General features: G+C 41.3%; 1 protein-coding gene across 3 annotated transcripts in view; it reads left to right on the forward strand.

Moving 5' to 3' along the window:
* The window catches only part of TAF4 (TATA-box binding protein associated factor 4), a 67171-nt gene extending 40436 nt beyond the window's left edge, over window positions 1–26735 (forward strand). For 2 of the 3 annotated variants that reach the window (XM_007059792.4, XM_037915602.2), the window contains 8 exons: window positions 1850–1997; window positions 3702–3816; window positions 6023–6192; window positions 6875–7005; window positions 9380–9505; window positions 10838–10894; window positions 10993–11112; window positions 24683–26735. In XM_007059792.4, the coding sequence (XP_007059854.1) occupies window positions 1850–1997; window positions 3702–3816; window positions 6023–6192; window positions 6875–7005; window positions 9380–9505; window positions 10838–10894; window positions 10993–11112; window positions 24683–24850 (1035 nt within the window). In that variant the 3' untranslated portion in view covers window positions 24851–26735. Of the gene's footprint in view, window positions 1–1849; window positions 1998–3701; window positions 3817–6022; window positions 6196–6874; window positions 7006–9379; window positions 9506–10837; window positions 10895–10992; window positions 11113–24682 lie in introns of those variants that run through there. The other variant, XR_005227851.2, reaches the window with a different exon arrangement.
* The last annotated feature ends 357 nt before the right edge of the window (window positions 26736–27092 follow it).

Raw genomic sequence — 27092 nt, forward strand, 5'->3', positions numbered from 1 at the left:
AATTCTCTGGAGAGGGCCATGATAGACCACCATTCTCAAAAATTTTCATTTGATGATGGTGATGCCTTCTGATTTAAAATCCACTTTGCTTTTTGTGCCCTGGGCTCTTTTTTGGGAAGGTGGAAGCTATAGCAACTTCATCTTAACAAATAGAAAACTATCTCTTTCAGATGTTAGTTTGAATACCAAAAGCATCTCTTGCTGTCAACTATCTACACTTGGAAAAAGGAAAGATTATGGGTGGTTCTGGGAATAGGACATAACTCCATATGGATGTCTTAGACTCTACTAATATTTTCATAGACAGGTGGAAAATTTAAAAAATAGGCTGGAATGGATAGATGGCTTTCTCACTGCTTAACTCCTGAGATTCCTGAGAGGCAGATTGCAAAATTAGGGTATTGCACTCTGATCAGAATCAGTATTTTCAGCAAATATGTCCCTCAACTAATGATCTGCCTCCAACTCTCTTAGCCTGTAGTCCAAACTTCCTTGCAGGAGAAAATGGTAAACTCTTAGAGTTTATCCAGTGGACTATAGATTTGTTGTGTGAGAGAAGAATCTTTGATCCTGCTATACTCTCTCCATTTAAATAACTGGTTTTCCTCTGTTCAAGAAAGGTCTGACTTAAATGCCTGGCACTTCACATTTTCAAAGAGATTTCTTAAATTAAGTAATCCTCAGAACTGACAAGGAAGTATACTTGATTATAACTGGTTTTACACACCAGAAGACTGAGGCACAGTGATGTTAAATGACTTGTTGAAGGTAATAGCAAATTAGTGGTAGGACTAGGTAAGACTTGGACGTTCCCAGGGGTTAGACCTTCACTTGATACATTAGAAGGTCTTTGCTATTCAGAATTTTCAGTAAAAAATCTAAAGGAGAGTTGCTTGTAACAATCCAGTAAAAAAAACCTAGTGTTAGGATACCATCTTGAAAGAAATATTTAGTAGCCGATACGTTCAGTCTGACTAATGTATAACCGAGTGTGTTGACTTTCTATTAAGGCATTTGGAGCCTACCGAAGAGAATTCTAAATCTATCATTTAGTCCTTAATACTTGTTGCTGACTTACAAGAAGTCAGACTACATGCCCAGTAACTGTTTATAAAGAAACATATGGGGCAAAGGTAAAGCCAGAGTCACAGAATTATGGAAGTTATGATCTTGGGTCTGGAAGGAGTTCGTAAACTCTCTTTTTGTGGCAGTTTGGTAGTAAAAGATTGCTGAAAACTGAAGAATTCTAGTTGCGACAAAAAAGCTCGTTCATGCTAAATCACTTTCTTTAGCATCTATGGTAGCATTGAATCACAATTTGACAGGTTGCAGTTAGCAGGTGGGCTAAAAAGAGAAGCTTCCTGTTAAACTTGTCTTCAGTTCATGAATCCACCACTTGAAATGTTTTTCCCATCTATTTTTGAGAAGGACACAGTGATTCTGAAAGGCAGACATGAATAACTGTCTTAAAGTCAAGTTTTTATCTAAGGGTCAAATTTTCAGCTACTTTAACCCTTATCTGAACATGCACATGGAGATTTAGAGACTTTAGCTGGCCATCTGACCCTAAATATCTTTAGAAGTTGGCTAATTTTGACTTTTGCCTATAGAGAAGAAATTTAACCTGCAGCAACGGGACTGTTAATTTTCCATGAAATAGGGTATATCTAAAGAGGGTTCAAAAATAAATACTTTAAGATTGTATTGATTATAATTTGCTTTTGCTCAAACGCGTCTATTCACCAGTCTAAAGGTTGGCATAAAGATTTGGTTTATCCATTTGATTAACATCTTGTGCATCATTGTTCCTCAAATAGTTTAACATTATTTCCTCTCAATCTATTGGCAGGTTATCCAACAGTCTCAAAAAGGAGGGGCATTGATAAGGCCTCCACAGGTAACGTTGACACAAACCCCTATGGTAGCATTGCGGCAACCACATAATCGTATTATGCTTACAGCTCCTCAACAAATTCAACTGAACCAACTTCAGACAGGTAAGAAAATATTTTTGATACTCTGATGTTCTTTAATAGTATCATTTTTTAAAAAATGACCCTTAATACACTTCTAAAACAGGATTGTTACATTATTCGGGAATGAATATAGCTGAAAAGTTTTACTTTTCTATTGATATTATTAATACTTCGCTATTATGTAGCACTTTGCATCATTAGATCTTGAAGGATTTGACAAAGGAGGGTTTTAAAGCTGGGGATGCTGAGCGAGACAGAGGTGAAAGGACATTCTGAAGATTACCCAGTAGGCCAGTGTCAGATTTAGGAGTAGAACCCAGGTTTCCTGAGTCCCGGTGCAGTACCCTATCCACTAGGCCAGTGTTTCTCAATGACTGGTCTATGGATTGGCACCAGTCCCTGAGATCTCCCTGACATGGTTTAGGAAGGCAGCAAGCTCGTATCAAAAATGTTGAGAAACACTGCACTAGGCAACACTGCCAAGTACTGCTGTGTCTCATTAAATCACTCAGAACCAAATGTTTTCCTTAGATATGTGTGAATCTTTTATCAAGTTCAGAGGAAACCACTAGATAAATGCATTCAAAGTCAGAATTTGGTTGTTGCTTGTTAAAGCCTCTGTCTAGTTAGAAAATAAAACTAGAGGTCAGCAAAGATCCTGGTTCCTAATTTTGCACAAGGTAGTAAATTCATGTTGCCATAGCTAGTGGTTTGCTTTTGTTTCCAATAAGTCTCCATCTTTCTTACACAAAATACACTTTTTTTTCCTTAAAAAGCTGACTCTTTTCTAGAAGTGTTGCCCAATCTTATTACACAGGAGGGCCACATAAACCTAAGCACAACCTTGTGTGGGCCAAACAGATCTACCTAGTTTAAAAAGATTTAAAGTCACTTGTATTGATTTTTATATTTTAAGTTCAGCTTGTTTTGTATGTATTAGACAATCCTGTATGTATAAACAACCTGTTTACAAACTTGTGTAAACTAAAGCTATGTCTACACTATGCAGCTTTTAGTGACATGGCTGTGCCTCTACAGCCACGTTGCTAAAAGGCGCGCAGAATAGCCGCTGTTTGTTGGCAGGAGAGACTCCTGCCGACAAAGCACTGTTCATACTGGCGCTGTTGTCAACAAAACTTTTGTCTTTCAGGGGTGTGTGTGTGTGTGTGTTTTAACACTTCTGACTGACAAAAGTTTTGTCTTTCACTTGCCAGTGTAGACAAAGCCTAAACTGATGTAAATCTGATGACAAAAGGCTGATGAATCTGCTGTTAGTATATTGTGTTAAAGCAGGCTGCAGGCCTTATGAAATGCTCGTGTGGGCCATGTAGGCCCGCAGGCCATAGGATAGATATCGCTGATTATCTGTAGTATAAATAGGGCTTGTGGCAATTAAGTTTCTTGTGTGAACATCAGTTTAAATTCTCTGACTGAACTGAAATATCTGTTGATTCTAGACTGTTTCATGCATGATGCTTTAATGCTCGGGGTGGACACGCTTCAGGGGAGGGTTTTTAAATTCAGCAAAAATGATTGGAAAAGAAGAGTAACTAAAAATGTCACAATCCTATTTTTTTACTTTTATACTGCTGCCATTTTTAAAAACAGCTTTGTGCCAAAGCTGACAATGAACCTACCGCAAAATAATTAAAACATTGAGCTAAAATGTGAAGCTCCACCACAAGTGATGTGGAGAAAACAAATATTGACTTTATTTTCTTGCAGTACCTGTGGTAAAGCCAACAGTATTACCTGGAAACAAAGCTCTGTCCACTGTTTCACCACAAGCAGCTGCCGCTCAAAAGAATAAACTGAAAGAACCTGGGGGAGGTTCTTTTAGGTAAGGAACCAAAATCCTTGTTTCTGTACAGAGGGCCTGAACGCTGAAACCGCTGGGAGGCTTTCCAGTGACTTCAGTGGTGCATTGGGTCAGGGTTATATAGATTTGCAGAGGGGGAAAAAGGATTTTGAGGAGGCTTCCTCTAAGTGCTGGTTTGTTGTCTCTTGCCCCCCCACCCCCCGCTGTTGCTGGCCTCTTAGCTTTCTGGTACCTAAAACAACTCTCTCAAATGTTCTTTGTCTGGGCAGCAAATAGAAAGTATTCCTCTCCTTCTGTCTGCCATGCTCAGGCTTCCTCCACTCCACTTTATGCTGAACACATCTGCCACCCAGCCTTTTCCACAGTAGTGACCTCATTCTGTTGCTGTCTTGTGGAAGCAATGTAATCTGGGTTTCTACAAGATGTGAAAACCTCCAGGATTTTGGAAGAGAGGACCTGTGAGAGCAGCCGGGCAGGGCAAGGCTAAGCTGAATGAGTGTTTAAGAAACAAAAAAATTTTTTTTGCGTATTCTGTTTTTGTGTGATCAAGACAAATGTACAGGTTTACTTTATTGACTGAACGTTTGCAATGTTCTTACTTCAGTAAACGTAGTGTGTATCATTGTATGTACTCAGGGGGAAAAGACGGCTATAGCTTTTGACCTATTTCTATATGTTTTGAAAGTTGTTGCTACAGTGTCACAGTTCAGGCCAGCTGCACCTGTATTTCTCCAGTCTGTGGTCCTGAGGACACCCAGGCTCCCCAGCAATACCTGTCTTGGGCAGAGATGTATGCCTCTCTCCCTCTTGACTGGGGTTTTTCCAGGTTGCACAGTTCCCTGCCTGCACTGTATTCCCAAGCAAGTCAGACTCCTGAAACCTGCTTTTATAGCCCCTCAAAGGCTATAAACAGCATAGTTGCCCATAGGTATAAGTTACCACACTTGCTTTTCTTAAGCAAGCACCTTTATTCTTAAAGCGAATGCATTACGGAGAAAACATTTTAAAAACAATAAGAGACTACACGCATGCTAATCTTACCAGTGATCATGCCTCAAATCCAGAAGGGGCTCTGCCAGGTGATCAGTCCTTCAGACGCCACCAAGGGGTTTTTCTGCGGTTACAAGTTCATAACCGCCTTGGCCCAGAATAAGCATACCCATGGATTTGAGAGTTATCGCTTTATACAGTTTGGGTTTTTGATCTGGGAATAGGTAATTCATAGACAGTGGGTTTCTCCTCAGGGCATAGCTTCAAAAGGCTGGGTTTTTGCCTAACCAAAGGAGTTATATTTACATATACCTCCCCCTAGAGATTTCCTGGGAAACCCACTTTAAAAGTTCACGTGATTTGTAAATAATCCTTTGAAACTCATAACACTTCCCCGTAAACCGTTTACATTAGTCAAGTCTTCTCCCTTGAGATGTTACATAAACATTTGCATTTTTAATACAATGAACTTCTAAAATAATTGAACTTAATTCAGTAAGATTTAACTTAATTCAATAAGGTTTGTCCAGGATATTGCAGGAAATTGCCCTGTCGGTCACAGGGTGTGTGGTTAATACGAGTGCGCACACAAAGCTCTGACCGCGGAATCAACAACACTAGCTATTGGCATCCACAACTTCACACACAGATTCTCCTTAGATTAGTAAGGTTTTGCAAAGCAGCAGGAGCTCAGTGGCTCTCAGGTTTCTAATGAACTTACAGAGCACTTTATATTCCTAATAGCTTTTTAAAGTTTTTTTTTAATACAGATAAAAAATTAAGCTAAAACTAATCATACTGCCCAATAGGGGATGTACATTTATATTGTGCTGTCACAAATCAATTTCTCTTGTTCTCATTTTTCCCTATGAGCACTCATTTCTGTGTCCCACCTTTCTTTGAAACAGCAGTTTTTCCTGTGATGTGTAGTACCGATGTGCAATAGGCTAGGGGAATCATGACATGTATGGTGAGATGGATAGGTAGAGAGTAATTCTGAAGGATATATTAATTCTAAGTTTGATTTCATTAAGCAGCAAGAAAATGAAGTCTTCTAAAATTCTAATTTTATTTTGTGAGGTAGTAGAATTGATTAGGCATAGGTATTGACAACTGAAGAGCTTTTAAGTCAGTCTCTTATGCAGCAGAGTTGCTGAACTTGTGTTATACACAATTGCATTGAGCAGCACGTCTACACATGCCCTAAGTATGTTGTAACCATTTTTCTCTTCCCAAGGGATGATGATGATATTAATGATGTTGCATCAATGGCTGGAGTCAACCTATCAGAAGAGAGTGCACGGATATTGGCAACAAATTCTGAGTTAGTGGGCACATTAACAAGGTCCTGTAAAGATGAAACCTTCCTACTTCCAGCATCTTTGCAAAGAAGAATACTAGAAATAGGTATGTTGACACCTGCTAGTTTAATTGTTCTAAACACTAGTTTCACTAAATGGTTTAAAAATAATTAAATATGCCAGAATAGTTTTATGCATTTTCTGATATTCATTTGCAACTGCTATAACCTTGATGTTAAAAAAAAAATAACATGTGTTTGAAAAGTTCCTAAAACTCTGGCTCCAGGATAAGTGTTGCTTGTTTTATATATCAAGATAAATATATCGCTAGATCTGAATGAAACCCTTTTGCTGAATTTTTTTATACTATAAGCCGATCAATAACCAGCAACAAATATTGGGGGGAGGAGGAACTGGAAAAACATTTTGACCAGCTGTATAATAATTCACACTAATTATAAATTGCTTACTTTTGTAAATTAGTGAGTAAATAGAGCAATGATACAACATCATAAAACTTCATTAATTTTATTTGTCTCTAATACTTCATAGCGTACTGGTAAATCTTCTATGGAATATTTTGCAGAGTTTATGAAAATTTAGTAAAGTGAGACTTTCTCTACAGCATCACGTTAAATCTTGGCTGAGAAATACCTAACAGCCTCTATTTTTCGTTTGTGAATTACTTACAAATTTGTGAAGTTGGGTTAGCAAAAGTCAGCTGTATTGTAAAATATGTCTTTGCAACCGAGTGGTTACTAAAAACTTCATTTCAATTTTAACCACAGGTAAAAAACATGGAATAACGGAAATCCATCCTGATGTAGTTAGCTATGTATCACATGCAACACAACAAAGGTTACAAAACCTTGTAGAAAAAGTATCGGAGACTGCCCAACAAAAGAATGTTTCTTATAAGGTAATTAAATTTTAATTGTGCAAATGATAGTGTTCCACAAATTGTGCTTTCACCCCGGGCAAATGCATTCAGATCTGATCATGGGCTGCACTGAAACTTGGGACTGCTTATAAGGAGCATTTCCAACCTCTAGAACAAGGGTGGGTCTAGACAAAAGCTCTAAGTAGTAGTATTTTTGAGTACCCAACTTGTCTACTATTACAGCTTTTGTGGAAACTGATATCACAGGCGATAAGATGGCAGCTCCCAATACACAAAGAGGACAGAATGGAGGACAGTCGGGAGGAAGGTTGCAGGGTGGTGATATTGCAAACTAGCTTGCTTAGGCTTCCATGTTTTTTGAGGACACTGCCTTGTGAATTTGAGGTTCTCTCTTGGCCATATGCCATGGATCATTTGAGTGGACAAGATAGAAAGCTCTGTTGGGTGACTGAAATTTATTACAGAAAGGTAATTTATTGCAGTTCCTTTTGAAAGAATCATATATATTTTAGTGTACAAAAAGTTTAATTAGACCTAGACTAGTTTAGAAAAAAATAAAGTTTGAGTGTTTCCTGTGTAGACCCTGGTTAATGTACCCGTTCAAAACAATCAAAAATACTTATTCTATGCAATAGTCTTTCTATAGAATTTAAAAAGAATGTTCTGTATCTTTGATTTTTTTTAAAGTAGGAGGTATAATATGAAGCCTGTCAGAGTTGAGATTTTCTCATGAGAATCTAAATAAACTGGACTAGAGTATGCACATAGTGATATTTTCTTTTTTTAATATGAAAAGATGTTATAAATTTAAGATAATCAACAAAGGAGAATGAAGACCCAAACAAGATATATGTGGGTGGATTTAAAGCAGCAGGCTTCAACTTTATAAACGAACTGATGTGAGGAAACAGTCCCCTTCCCACCTGTCACACATTAATAGGGTCCAGCATGGGATTAAGTCGCCGAAAACCATACAGCCACAAGGAAAGGAGGGAAGCCTTCCCTCAGCCTCACCCTCCATACCTGGACATGAGATTCAGTCTAGCTGCTGAATCCCAAGAACCTCCCAACACAAGGGGGAATTATGGTGCTGGTGAGGTGCTCTAATCTGTACAAGATTTAAGATCTCACCACCACCACCACCTCACAGGCTAACAGGGTCTGTGCCGGTCATCTCCAAGGTCCCATGCTCAGGTTAACTCCAGGAGCTAGCCTCTAGAGCAGCGGTGGGCCATCTATGGCTTGCGGGCCACATCCGGCCCGCGGGCCCCTCCCCCGCTGTCCTTCCTCCCCCGCAGCCTCAGCGTGCCGCCATTGCAACACTCTGGGTGGCCAGGCAGCGCAGTTGCAGAACTGCGGCCTGACCCGGTGCTCTGGCCCGCGCAGCTGTAGTGCCGCCAGCCACCGGTGCTCCACTGGTGCCAAAAATAGCTGAGTTTATCAACTTCTGCCCCTTCTTTTCAAATTATGATCCTTTATCCTTGCTATTCTAACCAGCCAGGCCCCCAAGATGCTGTGCAGAGTATGGGGGGAAAAAACCACACTGGACACCTTTCTAATTTTGCCCAGGAGGGAAAACTGCTTCCTCTCCTCCCATTGTCGTCTCCCCTCCCTCCAAATAAAAAAACGTAGCTGTCTGGACATATACCCAGCAAACCTGGAAGCCTAGCGCTTGCATCTACAACTTCCTGTAGGGCAAGTCAGATGGGGCAGCATCTTGGGGCACTAAATATGGTGGGCCTACTCTGGAAGGACTGTGATGGAGCCATTCTGTTCCTTTGCTTTACTCCAGTTGGACTCTGAGCAGCCAAGGGAGGTGAATATTCCTGTTTGTTCCCTCCCACCTCTACCCCTACCCATGCTTGTGCTCCAGATGCATTCTGGGTGGGAAGGTGCTTGAAGGCTGAATGATCATCATCTTCCTACCAAGCAAGTGATCATCCCCTGCTGGTCTGATCAACATCCTTCATCTGTCACTGCTGCGATGGGGTTGGGAGTGGAGATAGTAGTCGGTCTGTAATTCTCCATAAGAGACTATCAGATAAATGTGAATTCCATATATGATTCATGTAAGCACTGATAGAACACTGTGCCTCACAGAGCGCAATTTAAAAAAATACCTCTATGAAACATGTTTAAAAGGCCAAAGTTATGCGATGATATTACTTAAGTCAAACCCTGATGAGATCACAGAACAGTACAGAGTGCTTGTTTTGGTTTTTTAAAATGGGTTTTAGCTGGTTTGACTGGTTTAAAGATAAACTTGGTGTTTGAAAAAAGACTAAGTGAGCATTTGAACTTAAAAGTATGGGATCTTCTTAAACTGTACAGGACAAGCTACTAGCTTTGTTTTTAAGATTTGTAATGAAAAGCATTTTTACTGCATTTTCAGGATGATGAAAGATACGAGCAAGCAAGTGATGTTCGGGCACAGCTCAAGTTCTTTGAACAACTTGATCAAATAGAAAAACAGAGAAAAGATGAACAAGAAAGGGAAATTTTAATGCGTGCAGCAAAGGCAAGTGCTTCGATTTTACTTAGATTTACAAAGTCACTTTTGACGTCAAAAGGACAGGGTGCCTTTCATTCTATACGACATACAGTGAAAGAGAGGACTGTTTCTAATCTCAGCTTGGAGAGCACATACTTTAGCTAGAGCTCTATGTTTTCCACTGTAAATCATGTAATGTAGCCCCCTCCCTGCCCCATTTCATTCCCGTAAATAAAAAAAATAAATAAATCTATTTTTTTTTTTGCACTCCTCTGAGTAAGAGAGAGACTTCTACAATATTTTTATAGTCATTGGTCCTCCATTGTGGACTAATCTCCACACTTGCTTTGAGAAAAGAAGAAACCAAGAGAATAAATCTGCATGAGGCAATATTTGAATTGGAAAATGAATATTTATAGTTAGTGGATAGAGGAAGGGATTTGCTGACTCTTAGACCCTGGTTTTTCTGTTTCTTTAACCAAGCAGTTCCCCAATTTGTGTAGGCAACTATAGTAACTGCTAGTGCAAATGTCCAGTTAGCCATTTAACTGGTCATTTGTTCAAGCAGTTACCTGATTTGCATGGGCAGTTGTGGTACCTATGTTCATAATTAGGTGGGCAATTGTATGCCAAAGGGGTATCATTTCACAAAGGTCAAGGTCTAGTTCCTTTTTGCATGCATAGATTTAATCCGTGTTTGTGAATGCAATAAATCACAAGCTCTAGTGTGTGTAGTTTGGACCCCTACACAGATAGCCAGAGACATGAATATTCAGATGCTTGGGTGCCATTTGTTTCCACCAGAAGAGGGATGCTCTTTTTCCTTGCTGCATGGTTACAGTGAAGTAGAATTTTTATGGAAGCAACCTATCTACTTAAGTCAAATGCAAAATATGAACTGTTTTGTATTCATTGGATGTTGACTCTGAATAAAGAAATTAAAGAACAGTGATTTTTCAGGTATCAAAGTGAAATACTGGAACAGTGAATGTAGCAATGATTTTTGGATTACTAAGTGAAATACTGAATGAATGTATATTATCAATAACTGTACCTTCTGTGATGGGTGCCTTAGAAATCCATAGAATCTGGGTGCCATGTGTGTAATGATTCAAAAAGTCTTATAGAGACTTGCATTAAGAGAAGAAATTCCAAACTTGGGTACCCTAAGTTAGACATGTAAAGCTATTTTTAGGTATCTACAAAATGGTCTGATTTTTCAGAAGTGCTGAGCACCCTCTACTCCCATTGAACCCAACGAAATAATTTCAAGAAACTACATATAGTTTAGTGTCCACTTCTTTTGCTATTTTATTAATTTATGTACTACTTTCTCCTATACCCTTTACCGATATACAGTCTCGGTCTAGACAAGAAGACCCAGAACAGCTAAGGTTGAAACAGAAGGCCAAGGAGGTATGTATTCAGATGAGCATGTCCTTTAACAATCTAAATATTCTCAGAAAATCAGAAGGGGGGAAAAAAAAATTGTAACTTTGTTCTGAAAAACACAGATGCAGCAACAAGAGCTAGCACAAATGAGACAGAGGGATGCCAACTTAACCGCATTAGCTGCGATTGGTCCTAGAAAGAAAAGAAAAGTGGATTCTCCAGGATCTGGATCAGGGACAGAGGTACAGTATAATTATAACTCTTGTATGCAAATATGCTATGGTTTTGTTACCCTGTCCTCTGCAACAGTCTTTCCCTTTTTATTATTTTCTTCCCTTGTTGCTGAAAGTTTCCTGAGCAGCAGAAATTATTTTAAAGTGCAGTAAGACTCATTTGATCCAAAGACTAGGGCTAATGTTAGCACTGCTTCCATGAGCAGAACATAATAGAACACAATGGATAGGCTCAAGAAAGGAAACTTCGGAACTGCTGGCCTTGCAGCATGCTTCCCTCCCAATCCCAGCTATGTTCAGCCTCCACAACATTGGAGGAGGCAAATTGGCAAGAAGAGGAGGTAGTGGTTGCTTTCTGTGTGGTCATTTCTCTCTTTACCAAGAGGCGTGTGCATGTTAAATAAATAAAATCCTGTAACTTTGTCTCTCCCATAGTAGGTTGGAATCCCCTGAAAGGGTTTTGGGAAGGGTAATCTTCCAGAAGTGAAGTCTATGAGGTTCAGTCTCTAGGAGGATACATGTTCCAATGATGCAGAGAAGAGACCAGGGGAGACAGTGCAGTCAGTTACCTTGTTAATCCATATAGGAAGCTGTCTTTAAGCCTATAAATAACTGCAACAGTAGCCAAACTGTAGACTTTCTTTACTGCTCACCTCTTTGGGTATGTCTACACATAAGCTGGAAGTGTGCTTCCCGGTGCAGGTAGGCAGGAGTGTTAGCTCTGCTCGAATTATCATGCTAAAAATACCAGTGCAGTCCAGGATGTGTATTCGGATGGCTAGCCCAAGGTGCCATCCATTCCAGTCCTGTCTACACTGCTCCTCTCAGGGTGCTAGTTGGAGCAGAGCTAGTGTGTGTCTGCCTATCCACATAGGAAAGTATGCTCTCAGCTACAGTGTAGATGTACCCTGCTTCTTTGAGTCCCTGTGTGTATTCCACTGTGGGTATGCATATGTTCCATGTGCCTGGAGCTGGAGAATTTTGAAAGCTGTGTCCGTTGGTCCACACGTGCACCCTGGCTCACATCATGCGTCTGACTGAGGAGATAAAGAAACCGAGCAGGCAGACCGACCACCTCTCCATTTCCTTCTTACCACCATAGGGACCGGGTCAGAACCCACAGTGTCCAAAGCTTCAGCTTTCTCCTTTATCTGTGACTATTTAGATATCTGTAAAATAGTGTTTATAGTTCTAAAGTTTTAAAGGTTTTTTTTAATCTGATAGTTTGTGTTTTATGGTTAGTCAGTCTCCCTGACCTGGTACCCATTGGGTACCGGACTATGCCCCTAACTCCAGGCTTCAAAATTTGTGCTTCCGGTCCATGATCCTTCTCAGTCACTGGCAATTATCAGTGCTGCTCGTACTGCCTCGGGGAAGCCCACGTTGCAGTATGGTGCAATATCTGCCGTTTGTTGCCCACTTGGAAACGATGGAAACTTTGCTGTAGGAAGCACTTAATGGAAAAGGCCATGAAGCCGCACTCAGACCCAGGCTGGGCTACCCTTAAAACCCCCACCCCCGCCCATCAGCTTGAGTCAGTAAGGAGTGCATCTCCTGCCACCAGGTCCAACTCAGGAGTGAGGGATTCTACCCCCCCAGATTCCTCAGTGAAGTTTTACCAGGAGAGCAAGGAACATTCTCACAAGCACGAGGCTAAGTCTTCCCCCAGATCCACTTTGAAGAAGTTGGATTAAGCCCTGCCTGAATCAAGCAAGTCTTTTAAATTCAGCTCAAGGAAATTTAGGATGTACTAAGTCTCAGAGGCATGATAAGAAAGCTCACATATCGAGGGCACCATCAACACCTGATCACAATCCAGTGGCAGCCTCCAGTACACTGCAAACCCTGGGATCTGTGGGCACCAGTGAAGACTGATCACCAAGAGCCTCCTTTATTTGCAGTACTGTCTTTGATTTCAATGGCTGTGTCAGAGACTCTCTCTACTGCATCTCCAGTGGTTCAGGCGAACAGTGCCCCTCTCACTCTGGAAGGAGCGGAGACCTACACTCTTCCTGAAGATGTCTTTGCTTTCCCAGACCTGTAGTTTCCCGCACCACTGGGTCCCTCCCTGTTGAGAGAGGCTATAACTCCACCAGGGGAGCTGGCCTTTGGGAGGAGTTTGCCTCCCATTCCATCTTTGAGCTATGATTTCCCTCCAGTACCACTGTTGGGACCAGAATTGGTTGTCAACTCACTGGGAGATTGTCTTGCCCGATGAACCATTATTCCCTCCTCCAAGACGCACCTTCCCAGTCAGAAGACCTAGCCCAGTTTGGGACCAGCTTCCACCTCATCACCTGCCTCGTAGCCATTGGTACCCCATAGCATGGGGATTTCCTCATTGCCCATTTGATCCATTTTTTTGGCCATACTGGGGGTTGTGGGATCAGTACTATCCCTCAGAGTTGGTCTGGTAGGGAGTTGTGACTTCCCTCACCTCTGAGGGGACAGCCGTAGCTGCCCCAGATTCTGCTGAAGAAGAGTACGTACTGGATCTGGCAGTTCCACCTGAACTGATGAGATTGCCTTCTTTGTCTCCAGATGAGGTGGTGATTCTGTCTCCATTTCCCTCCCCTCCCCACCCAAATCACTATAAGCAATTCCAGGAACTACTTTGCAGAATTGCAGGGGAGCTGCACATTCCTCTTGAGGAGATTGAGAATCCTCAACACAAGCTCCTGGAAGTCCTTCAGTCCTCCGGCTCCAGTCAAATAGCGCTCCCTGTTAACAAAGCCATCATGGAGCTAGCTAGAGTGACCTGGCATACCTCAGCTATTGCGCTCCTATTCCAAGAGGGCAGGGAAACAGTATTGTGTCCCAGCCAAAGGGATGGAATTTCTGTTCTCTCACTGCTCCTAACTCTTTAGTCATCCAGCCTGCAGTGGAGAGATCTAGGCAAGACTGCCCTGATCTACCGTGACTGACAAGGAGGGCAAGTGCCTTGACTTGTTGGGAAGAAAAGTCTTTTCTTGTTCTAGCCTCCGGTTCGTGATAACTATGCGGCACTTATAGCTACATATGAGTTCCTTAACTATTCCAAATTCATGTACTTTACTGACACTCTCCCACAGCAGAACAGAGCTCATTTTCAGGCTCTCAAAGAGGAAGTCAAAATGGTTGCCAGGACCACTGTACAATCACAGTAGATGTGGCTGATGCATCTTCCAGGACAATAGCTTCTGCCATTGTAATGCTCAGGGAGTCATGGCTCCATACCTTGGGGTTTCCCAGGGAGGTCCAGAACACTGCTGATGACCTACCCTTCAATGAGACTTATCTATTTAATCAGAAGACAGATGAGTCCTTACACACCTTTAAGGACTCCAGGACCACTTCTCTGCTCCCTAGGAATATTACGCTTGCCCCAAAGAGAATTCCACCAGCAATCATACAAGCCTAGACTAATGGTTTAACAGTTCTTCCATCAGAGACCTTATGAGAACCCATAAGAGGCAAAGGGTTCAAAAGACTCCCTTCCCCACACCACCTGCAGCAGGTTTCTTATCCCAATCCCAGCTCTCAGCTAAATGGTTTTTGATGGCAGCTTGAGATGCAAACCACTAAGTCCAACACCTCCTGATTCCTATGTACTCTTTGGGGGTAATCTAATACTCTTCCAGCACCTATCCATTGTTATTGCACTCCCAGTGTTGAATGTCATCCATTTTTGCTATATGATAATCATCCCCCTCCAAAGCCCTCATCTCCACCCCCTCTCAGGGGCTGCTCTCACAAGAACATTATCAGACAAGAAGTGGAATCTCTCTCTTATAGCAAGGAGTGATAGAGTGGGTTCCTCTTCAGTACTAAGTGAGTAGTTTTTACTCAACTTACTTTCTATTACCCAAAAAGAAGGGTGGTAGCTCGAGGCCCATTTCAACCTCTGCCATCTCAGCCCTTTTATTTGCAAACTCAAGTTTTGCATGGTCACACTGGCATCTGTAATTTCATCCCTGAAAAAGGACCTGTAGTTTACAGCTCTCAACATGAGGAATACCTACTTTCACATGGTGGAAAGGCCTAATCAGAACCTTTCTGCCTATAAAAAGCCTGTTCCTCAATGGGACTTGAATCTTGTTCTCTCAGTCCTCAATTAGCTTCCTCTTGAACCATTAGCTTTTTGCTCCATGTCTCTCCTGTCCATGAAGGTCTCATTCCTGGTAGCTGTCACCTCAGCCACAGGGATTGATTAGCTTGGAGTGTTAATGGCAGATCCTCCTTATGTTACGTTCCATAAGGATAAAGTCTCATACTGTTTTTACACTAAATTCATCCACAAAGCAGTCTGTGAACCTATTAGTTCACACTTGTGTTCTTTCAAAGACCTCTCTTCCTCAGAAGAAAGGAGGCTCCGTTCCCTCAGTGTTCAGCAAGCCTTAGCCTTTTACCTGGAGAGAACAAAACTGATCAGGAAGTCTCCTAGACTGTTTGTCGCTGTAGTGGAAAGGGTCAGGCTAGATGCTCTCAAGGAATCTTAAAATGCATCGCAAGCTGTATTTTGCTCTATCGACTGTCTCTAATCTTCCACCTCCTCTTGGGGTAAGAGCTCATTCCACAAGAGTGAAAGCGACCTCTGTAGCATCGTTTCAAGAGGTGTGTCTACTTGACATTTGCAAGGCAGCTACATGGTGCTCCATCGTCACCTTTGTTGAGACACTATGCCTTGGTACAGGACTGCTCTGCTGATTATATCTTTAGGAATGGCAGTCCTTTGTTGTACTCTGCCATTTACAACCTCACACCCTCCTCCTGTTTGAGTACTGCTGGTCAGTCATCCACAGTGGAATACATGCAGGGACTAGAACTTGAAGAGAAAGTTATTTACCTTTATAGTAACTGGTGGTTCTTTGAGATATGCGATCCCTATTTGTATTCCACTACTTGCTGTCTTTCCCATCTGTTTTGGATCTTCTCTGGTTTGTGGTAGAGAAGGAAGTGGAGTGGTGGCTGGCCCACCCCACACCTTCATCTACTGAGTCAGGCATGAGGTGAGCCAGGACATATGTGCAGACCAACAGACACTGCTTTCAAAATTCTCCAGCTGTATGTGCATGGGGTGCATGCGTACAGCTAGGGGACTACACATCTTGAAGAACCTCCAGTTGCTATAAGGTGAGTAACTTCCTCTTGGAGCAGTTAATGCATTGGGAACCACTGCTATGCTAAAATGCTGAAGCAAGGTAGTTTGAAATCATCACTGAATTAGGCAGCAGGAACATCTATAAAATCGGTATGGTTTCTAAACATGTACTAGCCAATTTTACAATTTTGGACTAACTCTAGTTTTTGCTGACATTTAAGGACAATCGATTCAGTGGCGGGGGTTTTTTTTAGTTAAAACTTTAACTGTTCAATTGCATTTTCTGCCAGGCACAGTTACTAGGTTTGGGGGCGGGAGGGGGGAGAAGTTGCTGGGGAGAATTACATTTGACTTTGTCAGCAGTGTACTCCATTTTTGGTAACTGTGTGCTTTATGCTCTGGTGCATTTGCAGACTTGTTAATAAACAGGAAATGGAGTCAGTGTTTCCTGTTGAAAGTACAATTTCTGTAATTCTTTTAAGTATTACAACTTCTTGGAGTTGGCACAGTTTTAAGGGTTTATTCTGTAATGTTTGACTTGTGGATGGCAAAGAGGTTGCTCGCTAACTGTTCATGCAAAACTGATAGCAGCATAGAAACAGTTAAATAGTTCTTCCTATATATCACTTTCTGTATTAAGCATCGTGTATTCTTTACTGGTAAGATAATTTGCATGAGACCTTTTGTTTCAGAATAGTTCATCTTATGTATTTTATTCAGCTCTTGAAGTAATAATTCTATGACATGCTATGTTATAACATGGAATTGGTTATGCAACAAATATATGATAGTAGTAAATGACATTTTGACCCATGAAAGCGTACAAATAAAAGTTGCCTATCTAGCCTGTTGACAGAAGTATATTAGTGTTCAGGATTATTAAAATACATTAGGGAGAAAAGAATTTTATATAAAAATCTAAGCCAGTAAAGATATATGGTCAATTATAACAGTAAAAATTGCAAGATGCTACATTTTTATCTAAGACTATAAAAATTAATGTGCTCTGAGAAATACGTAATTAAAGCATGATAGTCATGATATGCAGGAATAGAGTCACTGGCACATGCAGTTACAATATTGACATTACCTATTTCTACATGCTTGACTGTGCAACCTTATTCTCTTAGTGCCATCTAGGTTATGGAATCTATTTTACATTCACTGGGAATGCCTGATGTATTCTGACTAAATCTGGCTAATTTAGTTGTCTCAGATTAATCAGTTACTGGTTAACCAATTAGAAACAGGTTCCCTTAGAAATCTAATCTTTTGTCTGATTAATTAAGAACCAGCTGCTTTCTATGTGATAGATTCCCAGCTGTGCCTTTGCTGTGTTTCACTTGACATTTTTAAATTGAGTTCCACTTGTCTCCATTTTTATACAATTTGTAGTTAAGGCATATTACAAGAAGTATGGAAAATAAGGTTTGTCACTACTTAGACACAGATTTGTAAATGTGAGCTTTTGATGTCAAAGGACTTCTGAATCTTAATTACATGTAAAATCATCTCTACGTAGTAATTGTGGTGGTTCAGAATTCAATAATACAGATTGCAGTCGGTTTAGGTATTTCATACCTGACTAGTTCATTTAATTAAAAGTTAGCAAAAAATGCTCTTAATGCCTTGTATGCCACAACTCAAACATTTGTGGCCACACCTTTTACAGTGTTAATCTCTATATATTATGTAATACAGGTGTCACTTTCCTTACCTTTTAAAATGTGGTCCTAAGTATTTAAGAGCCTAAAGATGCAGGTAGGCACCTACTAAGAACTTCAGAAGTGTCTAACCTGCACTAGGTGCCTATCTGCATCTTAAGGCTCCTAAACACCTCTGAAAATCTGGCCCTTTAGTCCTGTAATTAGGATAATTATTTATCTGGTGAGCCAATGAACATGCTTAACCTGCTTGAAAAGCACAAGTCTGATTTCATGATTAGAATTGTATGGAACTGGGAAGAGCTGCACTGAACAGTATAAAGTACCTGCTAGGGAACAGTAATCTCAACCACATTAGTTTCTTAATCAATAATGTAGTTTGAGCATGAATATATTGCTTTGCAGTCTAGAGGATTGTATTACAGTCCATTTCTCAGTATCTCATTCAAATGGCGTTAAATTACTGTAATTTTTCTTGAATCTTTATTGTACTACTTTTTCTCCAGAACACACACTATAGTTTCATTTTTTTTTAAAAAAGGTATAGCTGATGTTTGAGCTCACCAGTGGAAATACTTGAGACCTTTGTGATGTGTCATTTGGTGTTAAAGTGATATAGGAAAATATGACTATTTACTTATGAGCATGTTCTAAACAGAATGTGCTGTTTGCAGTATTCCAATAAAACATTGCTGCCTTTCAAATAAAGTAAAATGAAATGGTAACAACATAGAATATGAAAATCAGCTCTCTGTGTTTTTTTAAAATTCTTAGCAAAACAGACTTCTAAAAGTGGAGTGCATTTCCATACCACCTGCAAGGTTATTTTGACGTCTTTTAAAAGCATTTATTATAAAGCAGCAGTAGCAGTCAAGACAATAAAGCCTTTTTAAAATTAAGGCACAAGCAGACTTCTTGGCCTGTGAATGCCATCTGCTGGTCATAGCACTTCTCCACATATATCTGAATTAGCCTGTAACAAGGAAACACTTGACATCCATCCATGTGCACCAGCCTGTTTTTCCAGTCTAGTTATTCAAACAAGCTCCAGTATTTTATTTCCATAAAACTGGTAATATTAAATTAATTTGACAAATTTCTTAATAAGGCATTTTATGGAAAATTGTGTTTGCTTTTGCTGTTCATATTTATGCTGTCAGCATAATGTAAATCAGTGAGCTTTAAAATGATGTATTTCATTTTACTGTGGCTTGCTGTAACATTTTAAACACGTGACTACTCTGGTCTCAGTATTATATTTAATTATAGCATAACGTTTCCCCCTAATTTCTTCTCTACTTCTGTAGTTAATGTAATTTTGCCTTTAAAGCCTCTTTACATTGTAGCATTGGCACTTTCTCTGCCATTCCCAGGCTTTCTCCAATGGGGTCCTTAATTTTTACCTTACTACTTCTTGCCTCTTTTTCCTATTCTTATTACTGTATATGTCTTCATGTTGTCTTAGGTCTAAGAAGCATGCTCTTCCCACTGCAGCCAAACCAGTATTTAATCACACAGAAACTCTCTTGTAGAGAGTTAGTGCAACAGCGTCTCTCTCCTCTCTGGAGACTTGTCTGTAAAATAAACTGATGTTCTTCTTTGAATATGTGTCAGTATGGATCCCAGGGTAGGTGTGTGTGCGCGTCATGCATGTGAGATTGTATTTTTTTTGAATAGCAGTGTCAGTTGGAGCCTGACATGCATCCAGCGCAGCCCTCTGTGTCCATTCAAGGGCTTAAGGGACAGAGCAGCCACAACCCTTCTGCGTTTCCCTTTTCCCATTGCACTGCCACAGGTGGCATCTGGTGAGTGTCCAACCTGCTACCTTTCTAAGCTTCAAACGGAATCTAGGAAATGAGGTTGAGGAAATACTACTTGACCATCCTCTTTGATTTATTCACTAATTTGGATGTTTTCCACACACAAAAAAAAGTTTACTTCCCTGGACAGTGGGGTAAGGCATCTCATGCCAACTGCCAAGGTAGTCTCTAAACCATCAGGATTTAAGCCCTATCTGACATATAGTGGACTCATTCCTCTGATTAAAGCATGTAGCCAATGCCTTTTCTGTCTGGGAGAGAACCACCTGCTTGAAGTGCTTGGTGTGTAAATCTTTCTTGTCATGGGACACGTGGCTGAAACTACACCTGCTTGATCAATTGATGGACGTCACCTTAGACCCAGTTTCAAGGAACCCAAAGGGTTATCCTCAGCAAGTGCTCCTCCAAGCAGACACACACTACTGCATGATCTAGCAATGAAAGGAAGGTAGGCAGGACAATTCTGGCAAAACTGATACCAGCCGCATCCATGACAATCACACTGGTACCAGGGCTGTCAGCATCAGGCACTGCTGTCTCAATACCGAAGCAGGCTATCGCTTCCACACTAGTACCGTCAGAGTTGGCACTGGCCCCTCTGGGACTGACGACCTCATCGGATCTTGCACTGCTGCTCAGTATAAGGATGAGACCGAAAGGAAGGGCTGAGTGGAGACCACACACTGTGCCAAACATTAAGGAGTGATGCATCATTTCCTCTCTAAGATAAAGACACCTAAGCAATCTGCCAAGGGAGTGGCAGTGAGTAAGCTGGCACTGTAGGCATCAGCACTGATGAAAGCACCAGCAGCTGCAAGGATTATGGATTGAGGTACTACCCTTCAAGATCCCCCCCCAGAGACATCGATGGTATCAGTGCAGTGTCGAGCTCACAACTGAAGCTGGATATCACTCCTCAGCACAGCCATTTGAGGAATACCATTTCTCATCACCAGACTGCCCTTTCTCCCCAGTGTTGAGCAGGGATGTCTCCCCATTACAGTCTGAGAGCAACCCTAGACCAGGTACTAGAGATCCTCTCCTAGCACAGCCACAAACAAGACAAATGACGTTGGGCTGACCAGCTGCAGCTGCGCCAGTGAACAATGTGAAGTTGCATATGAACATCCTGGAGCTCAGAGCTATTGGACTGGCCTGCATAGGGTGCTCCTGCCAGTCTTCTGAAATTCGTTCGTGCTGATCTTCAGACAACACAATAATTATGCACTACATAAGCAAACAAAGGGACACCTGCCTTTTGTGTCTGGAGGCTATCAGGTTCATCAGAGTGGGTTGACCCGTGATCTTTCTTATTCCAGGAGTCGGCAACGATCTGGTGGACTTCCTGAGCAGACAATCTTTGACCAACCACAAATGGTCCCTACACAGATCCCTCATGGAGCCATGTAATGGGGTGTACCAGACCCTTTAAGGCCTTCTGGAAGGCCCTGTGGTCCTGCCATACCATGTCCCAGAGAGGAAGAGAAGAGAAGTCCTCCAAGTGGCCTAGAGTGGTTGCAGGGAAGCAGCCAATGAGGGAGGCCACAGGGAGCAGCCAATCAGGGTCCAGCAGCCTCATATAAAAGGAGCTGTAGGGCCAGTCAGTCAGTTCCTGGCTGGAGCTGGAGTGTGGATGGTGTGCCTGGCTGGCTGAGGAAGCTACAGGACCTTGGACAGCATGGTGCTGGCAGGGATCCAGGAAGCGAGAAGGACCTCCAGGCTGGCTGCTGGGACTCATCCAGAACAAGGCTCTGAAGTAAGGGTGAAGAATGTGCTGGGGCCGTGGGGAAGTGGCTCGGGGAAGTGGCCCAGGGAAGCGTAGTCACGAGGCAGTTTAGTTAAAGGGATGTGGTAGACGGCTGCTATGTAGAGGGCCCTTGGGCTGGGACCTGGAGTAGTTGGTGAGCCTGGGTCCTCCTACTTCCCCCCCCCCCCCCCACCACCACCACATTAGCCATTGGGAAAGTGGCCTGGACCTTGTGGGAAATTGAGTGTGTGTGACAGGGCGGTTAGCATGTACAAATAGAGCCATTTGGAAGCCAGCACCCAGGTCACTTAGCTCATTAAAGGCATCAGATGTGGTTAGAGTAGGAGGGAGTTAAGTAGTCTGAGCAGGATTGGAAGAACAGAAGTGATCATTTGCACCTGTAGAGAACCTGATGAGCTTGTGAGGTAATTAGCTCACCACCTGGGTAGCTGGGAGAAGAAGGCAGTATAAAAGGCTGGAGGTGTTAAAGAATAAGAGGGACAAAACACCTGTCAGGGATAGTCTAGTTTACTTGGTCCAGCCTCAGTGCCGGGGGATGGACTTAATGACCTCTCAAGATCCCTTTGGGTTCTACATGTCTGATTCCTGCTGGATATTGTTTCAGGCAGGAGAGTGAGTGAGGTTCAGGTACTTATGGCTGAACCCACCACCATAACATGTTCCGTAGGGACAAAGTAGCGCTGAGACCTTCTCCAAAATTTATTTGGAAGGTGGTCTTCAAACCTGATCTAAACCAGTCAGGTAAGTTTATTTGCCTTCTACCTGAAACCACACTTGACACCAGGAGGAAAAACTACATGCACTTGATGTTTCCAGAACTTCACTTTATTATATTAACAGGACCAGATCATTTAGACTGTGGGCAATAAACTGCCAGGATGTAGCCAGACATTCTAAAGGTCAAGCCATCTCTTCACCGGGGATATCAAAATGGCTAACACAATGCATCTCACTGTTAGCAGCTGGCTGGTGATGTTTGGTAGGAAAAGTACAAGACCACTCCTCCAGAGCACCAGCAACACTGTCTGCTTGCTTCTGGAATGTGCCATATTGGAGATCTGTAAAGCAGCAATGTGGAGTAACTCACTGACAGTTTGTCAAATACTATGCCTTGGACTTGTAGGTCAGATGCCAACATTGGGAGAACAGTACTACAGTCATTGTTCAACTGATGCAGCTGGAGCTCCTCACTTCCACCATCCTGAGGGCATACATAATGTGCTCTCATCACCCACTTTCAGTGGGATCCACACTGACACATACTCGAACTGTTACCCTACAGTAACTGTGGTTCTTTGAGATGTTGTAGTCAGTGTGGATCCCACAACCTGCCCTCCATCCCCACTTCTTGGAGTCCTCGGCTACCATGGGCGTCTAATTGAAAGGGAACTGGGGGAGGGTCATGGTCACTTTGCTCTTTATGTCCTCACATGGGAGCAGGGATAGCACCAGATGCATGGGTGCCCTGCTGGATCATGTTTTAAAAAAAAAATTTAAAAAAAATCCAATCTCATGCACCTGTGATGCATGCACTCCAGCAGGGGGAGCCATACTGACTACCGCATCTTGACGAACCACAGGTGCTATAAGGTAAGTAACTGTTCTTGAGTTAAATCTGTCTTCTGTTCCCCACTTTTGTGTTTTAAGTAAATTCCACCTGACTAATCTGCACACAGGAGACCAAACAGGTTGTGCTATTTGGTGGGAAGAGTCGAAGCTAACCTGACAGTGCACTTTCAAGAAAAGTTGATCTAAAAACCAAAAACACCTGCGTGATTCGAGCCTAAATCCCATTGAAAGTCAGTAGGAATTAATGTCCTACGGGTGAGATTCTGTGCTGCACCTCAGGGGAGGAGGGTGGCAGCAGCAGTGGGCTAAGGTGGTTTTAAAGCACATTTGTGCCTTCCTGATCATGGGCTGTTCTCGTGTCCCTGGGGGCATTTCTAAGTTATGGCAGTTGTGGGCCAGGGCCTGCCCCTGACACACCCTGCCTTCACCAAGGCTTGTGAAGGGGTCCTCAGAAGGCAGCTTTTATGGCTGACTTCCACAGTCCCTGCATTGGGGGAATTCTCCCCCTGCCAGACACAAGTCTTTAGGGACCCTTTACCACAAAAGTCCTTTTACCCTGTGTAAAGGTGTTGGAGTGGAGGTCAGGATCTCATCCTAAGTCACTCAGGCACTTCTGAAAACTTTACTTTAGAGCTACATCTGTGCAGTACCAGTATCCACTAAAGAGTGTTTAGGGACATGATTTGAACAGTTTTTCCCAACAGATGATGTGGACAATAAAAACTAGATTTTTGCAGGTTGTATACTAGAACAATGGGTGCTTCAGTCTAACTGAGCGATGCTGCTGTTTGAAAACAAAATATCTCCCCTGTCTAATTGTTATCCCAAATTTGACATTCCTACATGTACCCCAGAATTTGAAAGTACTGCAATCAGCAACTGTGTATGTTTAGCCAGCTACCAGCTGAAAACCAAACATCACATAGTTGGGAAAATCTTAGGCCCTGAGAGGCAAGGCCAAATAGCTGCATGTTTGCAGTTTTGCTGTCAGAATGGGAGCATGGGATAAAAAGTGAATGTACTGTGAGAATAGAATGAATGTTTGGGTGGCCAACGTTGGTCTTAGGCATCTCTGACACTTCTGATACGTAAGTTTTTTTATTGTTTTTGATAAGCGATGAATAGTTTTGCTGAAATTAACCTATAGTGACTCCTATGTGCTTTGTTTGAAGTTAGCTATAAAAGATTAGATGAAAGAATTTGCTTTGGAGTAGTCTGAAGCAGCTTTCTTTGGGCAAGGATCTGACAACTAAGTTCCCCAGCAGTTAAATGGAAGGAGGGCCCCCTGAAGCCTGGCCGCTGATCCCTCAAAATCATCTAACTTTAGATAAATACAGATATTTTGAAATTCTCTATACCTACTGCAACTGTGTCTGTGTGTGTGCTTAATATCTAATAAAGCAGGTTTAGGTAAAAACACTCTGGCTTGTATCAATTATCTATCAGACAGATGAGCTGTGCCCCCGTTAATTTATTCCTGATGACGCCTGGAGAGAAACAGTAAAGTTACCACTGCTTTAGGTTCTGAAAACCTTGGGTGACATAGCATACAGTACTTCCTATGAGAAGTCCCTTGTTTTATATCACACTTGTTTGTAGAACTGTCACAAGTTCTTGTCACAAATATTCTCTGTGGATGTTTAAACATTCTGACTCTAGCTTTTCTTCTCACTTCCAGGGGTCCAGTACAAATACACCAGTCCCAGGCAGCTCTGGAGTTGGAACAACCAGACCATTTACGCGACAAAGGATAACGCGGGTGAACCTCAGGGACCTCATATTTTGTTTAGAAAATGAGCGAGAGACAAGCCATTCACTATTGCTATACAAAGCATTCCTTAAGTAAAATGGAAAAGATCAAGGTATTTTTGACAGAGAGACGCCTGAGGACATTTTTTATAGATTTGCAGATTACGCCTTTTTGTAACAAGCAAATGGGATATTGTTTCAAAAACAACCACCTCTTTACATGGAACAGTTTTTTATTCTTGTTTATAAAAAAAACAAACTCTTCAGTACAAGAGAAATACATTTCTGTAACAGTGAGGATACTTACAAGGCCTGTGGATACTATAAATGGACAATTAAACTTAACTCATCTCTTGATTGAGTGGCCTTCTTGCCAAACAAGCCATATATAAAGACTGATGGAATCGTTTAGCAAATAACTAGCTACCCTTTGTCATACCTGTAGCAGTTGCAACATTAATTGTGCATTTTAGTTCAGTTTTACTTAACTAAATTGATTATATAGGTATATGTCTACAGCAGATGACCTCATTTCATTTTAGCTTTTTTTAAACAGTCAGTTAGCAAAGCAAACTGATTTTTAAGAATATTTATCTTTCCCCAAAATGTTCAAATTCTAGAGGGATATACAATTAATTGAAACATAACCTCAATTTTTAATCACATTATTGCTTATTAGAGGCCCTGAAATCCCATAAAGGAGGGTTACTTCTGAATGTTTTTATCAGCATCTGTAAAAATGCATTTTATTTGCTATAGTTTGTAAAGCTGTAAAGTTTGAAAAAAGAAAAAAGGAAAAAAAAAGAAAAAGAGAAACCTTTTCAGCATAAATATATTTTACTTGCACTGTGTTTTTAGCTAAAGTGAAAGCTTAGATTAAATAAAATCAAAGTTGAGAGGAATCATCAAAAAGACTCTTTCTCAGTGTGAATCAAGTGTTGAAAAATGGTTGGTGTATTTTGTCAGTAATTGTACATAATTTTTGGCACATAACATAAAAAATGGCTATGTAAACTATAATTATTTTGCTAAAAGACTGTATGCAAGCTGTGGGCCTACTTTAAAGATGTCCAGAGCAAAGTCCCTTCTTTGTACCTATTTTTTTATTACAAATATACTAATTGGTTCTTTATATTTTCAGAGGTTATTGTATTAAATTGTCTATTGATAGTACTTTTATGACTGTAAATACTTTGGCTTTCTTCGTGTGAACTCTCATGTTAGAATTTAACTCTCTTGCGTGTAAACTGAATGCTGATCAGTATTTTTTATCAACACCTGACAACTGTTACACCTTTTATTTTGTCTTTTAGGAAATCCTGTCTTTCCATTTTTTTCATGTAAATTTTGCACAGTTACTTGTTCATATGTAAATATTTTACTTTCAAAAATGAAGTTTTTAATTGCTATTGTTTTATATAGGATTGAAAGAAAATTAACTCCTTTATTAAAAACAAATTTATCTGTATTTGCTAATGCATTTTCACTCTCTACATCTTTCCTCCTCCTGGATTTATTTTTCTTAGCACAGTAATAAGATCCTTCTCTGTGAGGGGATGCTACCTTCCAATGATGCACTTTATTTCTTTTAAGCTTGCTTGCTTTAACCAATATTTTGAAGGCATATAGCTACCCTTGCTATGAATACAGAAATTTCACTGTCCGCCTAAGGCGTTCTGTATAAAGATCAAGGGTAGAATATCTGTAGCAGGGACGTCTCATATAGAGTGTGTGACATTTTATTTTGACTTAATACAATTCTTCATAAAATACTATGTTCACACTGAGGGCCAGACTCTGCCCTCAAATGCACATGTGCTACTGTCTTTGACATCAATAAGAGGCATGTGTGTATCTCAAAAGAGAATGTGGTGCTAAATTGTAAAGGGACAGTGTCAGGGAATTTTTTTTTAAATAGCTCAGTTTCTTTAAGTGTTTCTGTGCTGTAGGTCATTAAAATCTATTGTATTTTTCACTATTAATGCTGTCCATTCACTTTTTGGATTTTATTCAGATTGGACTGCAAAAAGATTGCTCACACATTCCCTTTTGTTTCCATTAGTGAGGCTCAAGTTCTGCCATCAAACCCGTGCAGAGTCCTGTTCATTTCAGCAGGTATCCTTGCAGGTGGATGGAACTGCCAGTGCAGATAGGATTGCTGGCTACTGTCCCAAACTCACTATTGGCTAATATCGAATCAGGACACAACCCTGCAGTAACTTAAGCCTGTGAGAAACTATTTGCACATGAGTGTAGTGCCATTGAACTCAATGGGATGACTCCCAGGAGTAAATTTCTCCCCTGAGCAAGTGTCTGTCGGATTGGGGTAACGCGGTACC

This window comes from Chelonia mydas, chromosome 13, assembly GCF_015237465.2.
Source record: "Chelonia mydas isolate rCheMyd1 chromosome 13, rCheMyd1.pri.v2, whole genome shotgun sequence".
Lineage (NCBI taxonomy): Eukaryota > Metazoa > Chordata > Testudines > Cheloniidae > Chelonia > Chelonia mydas.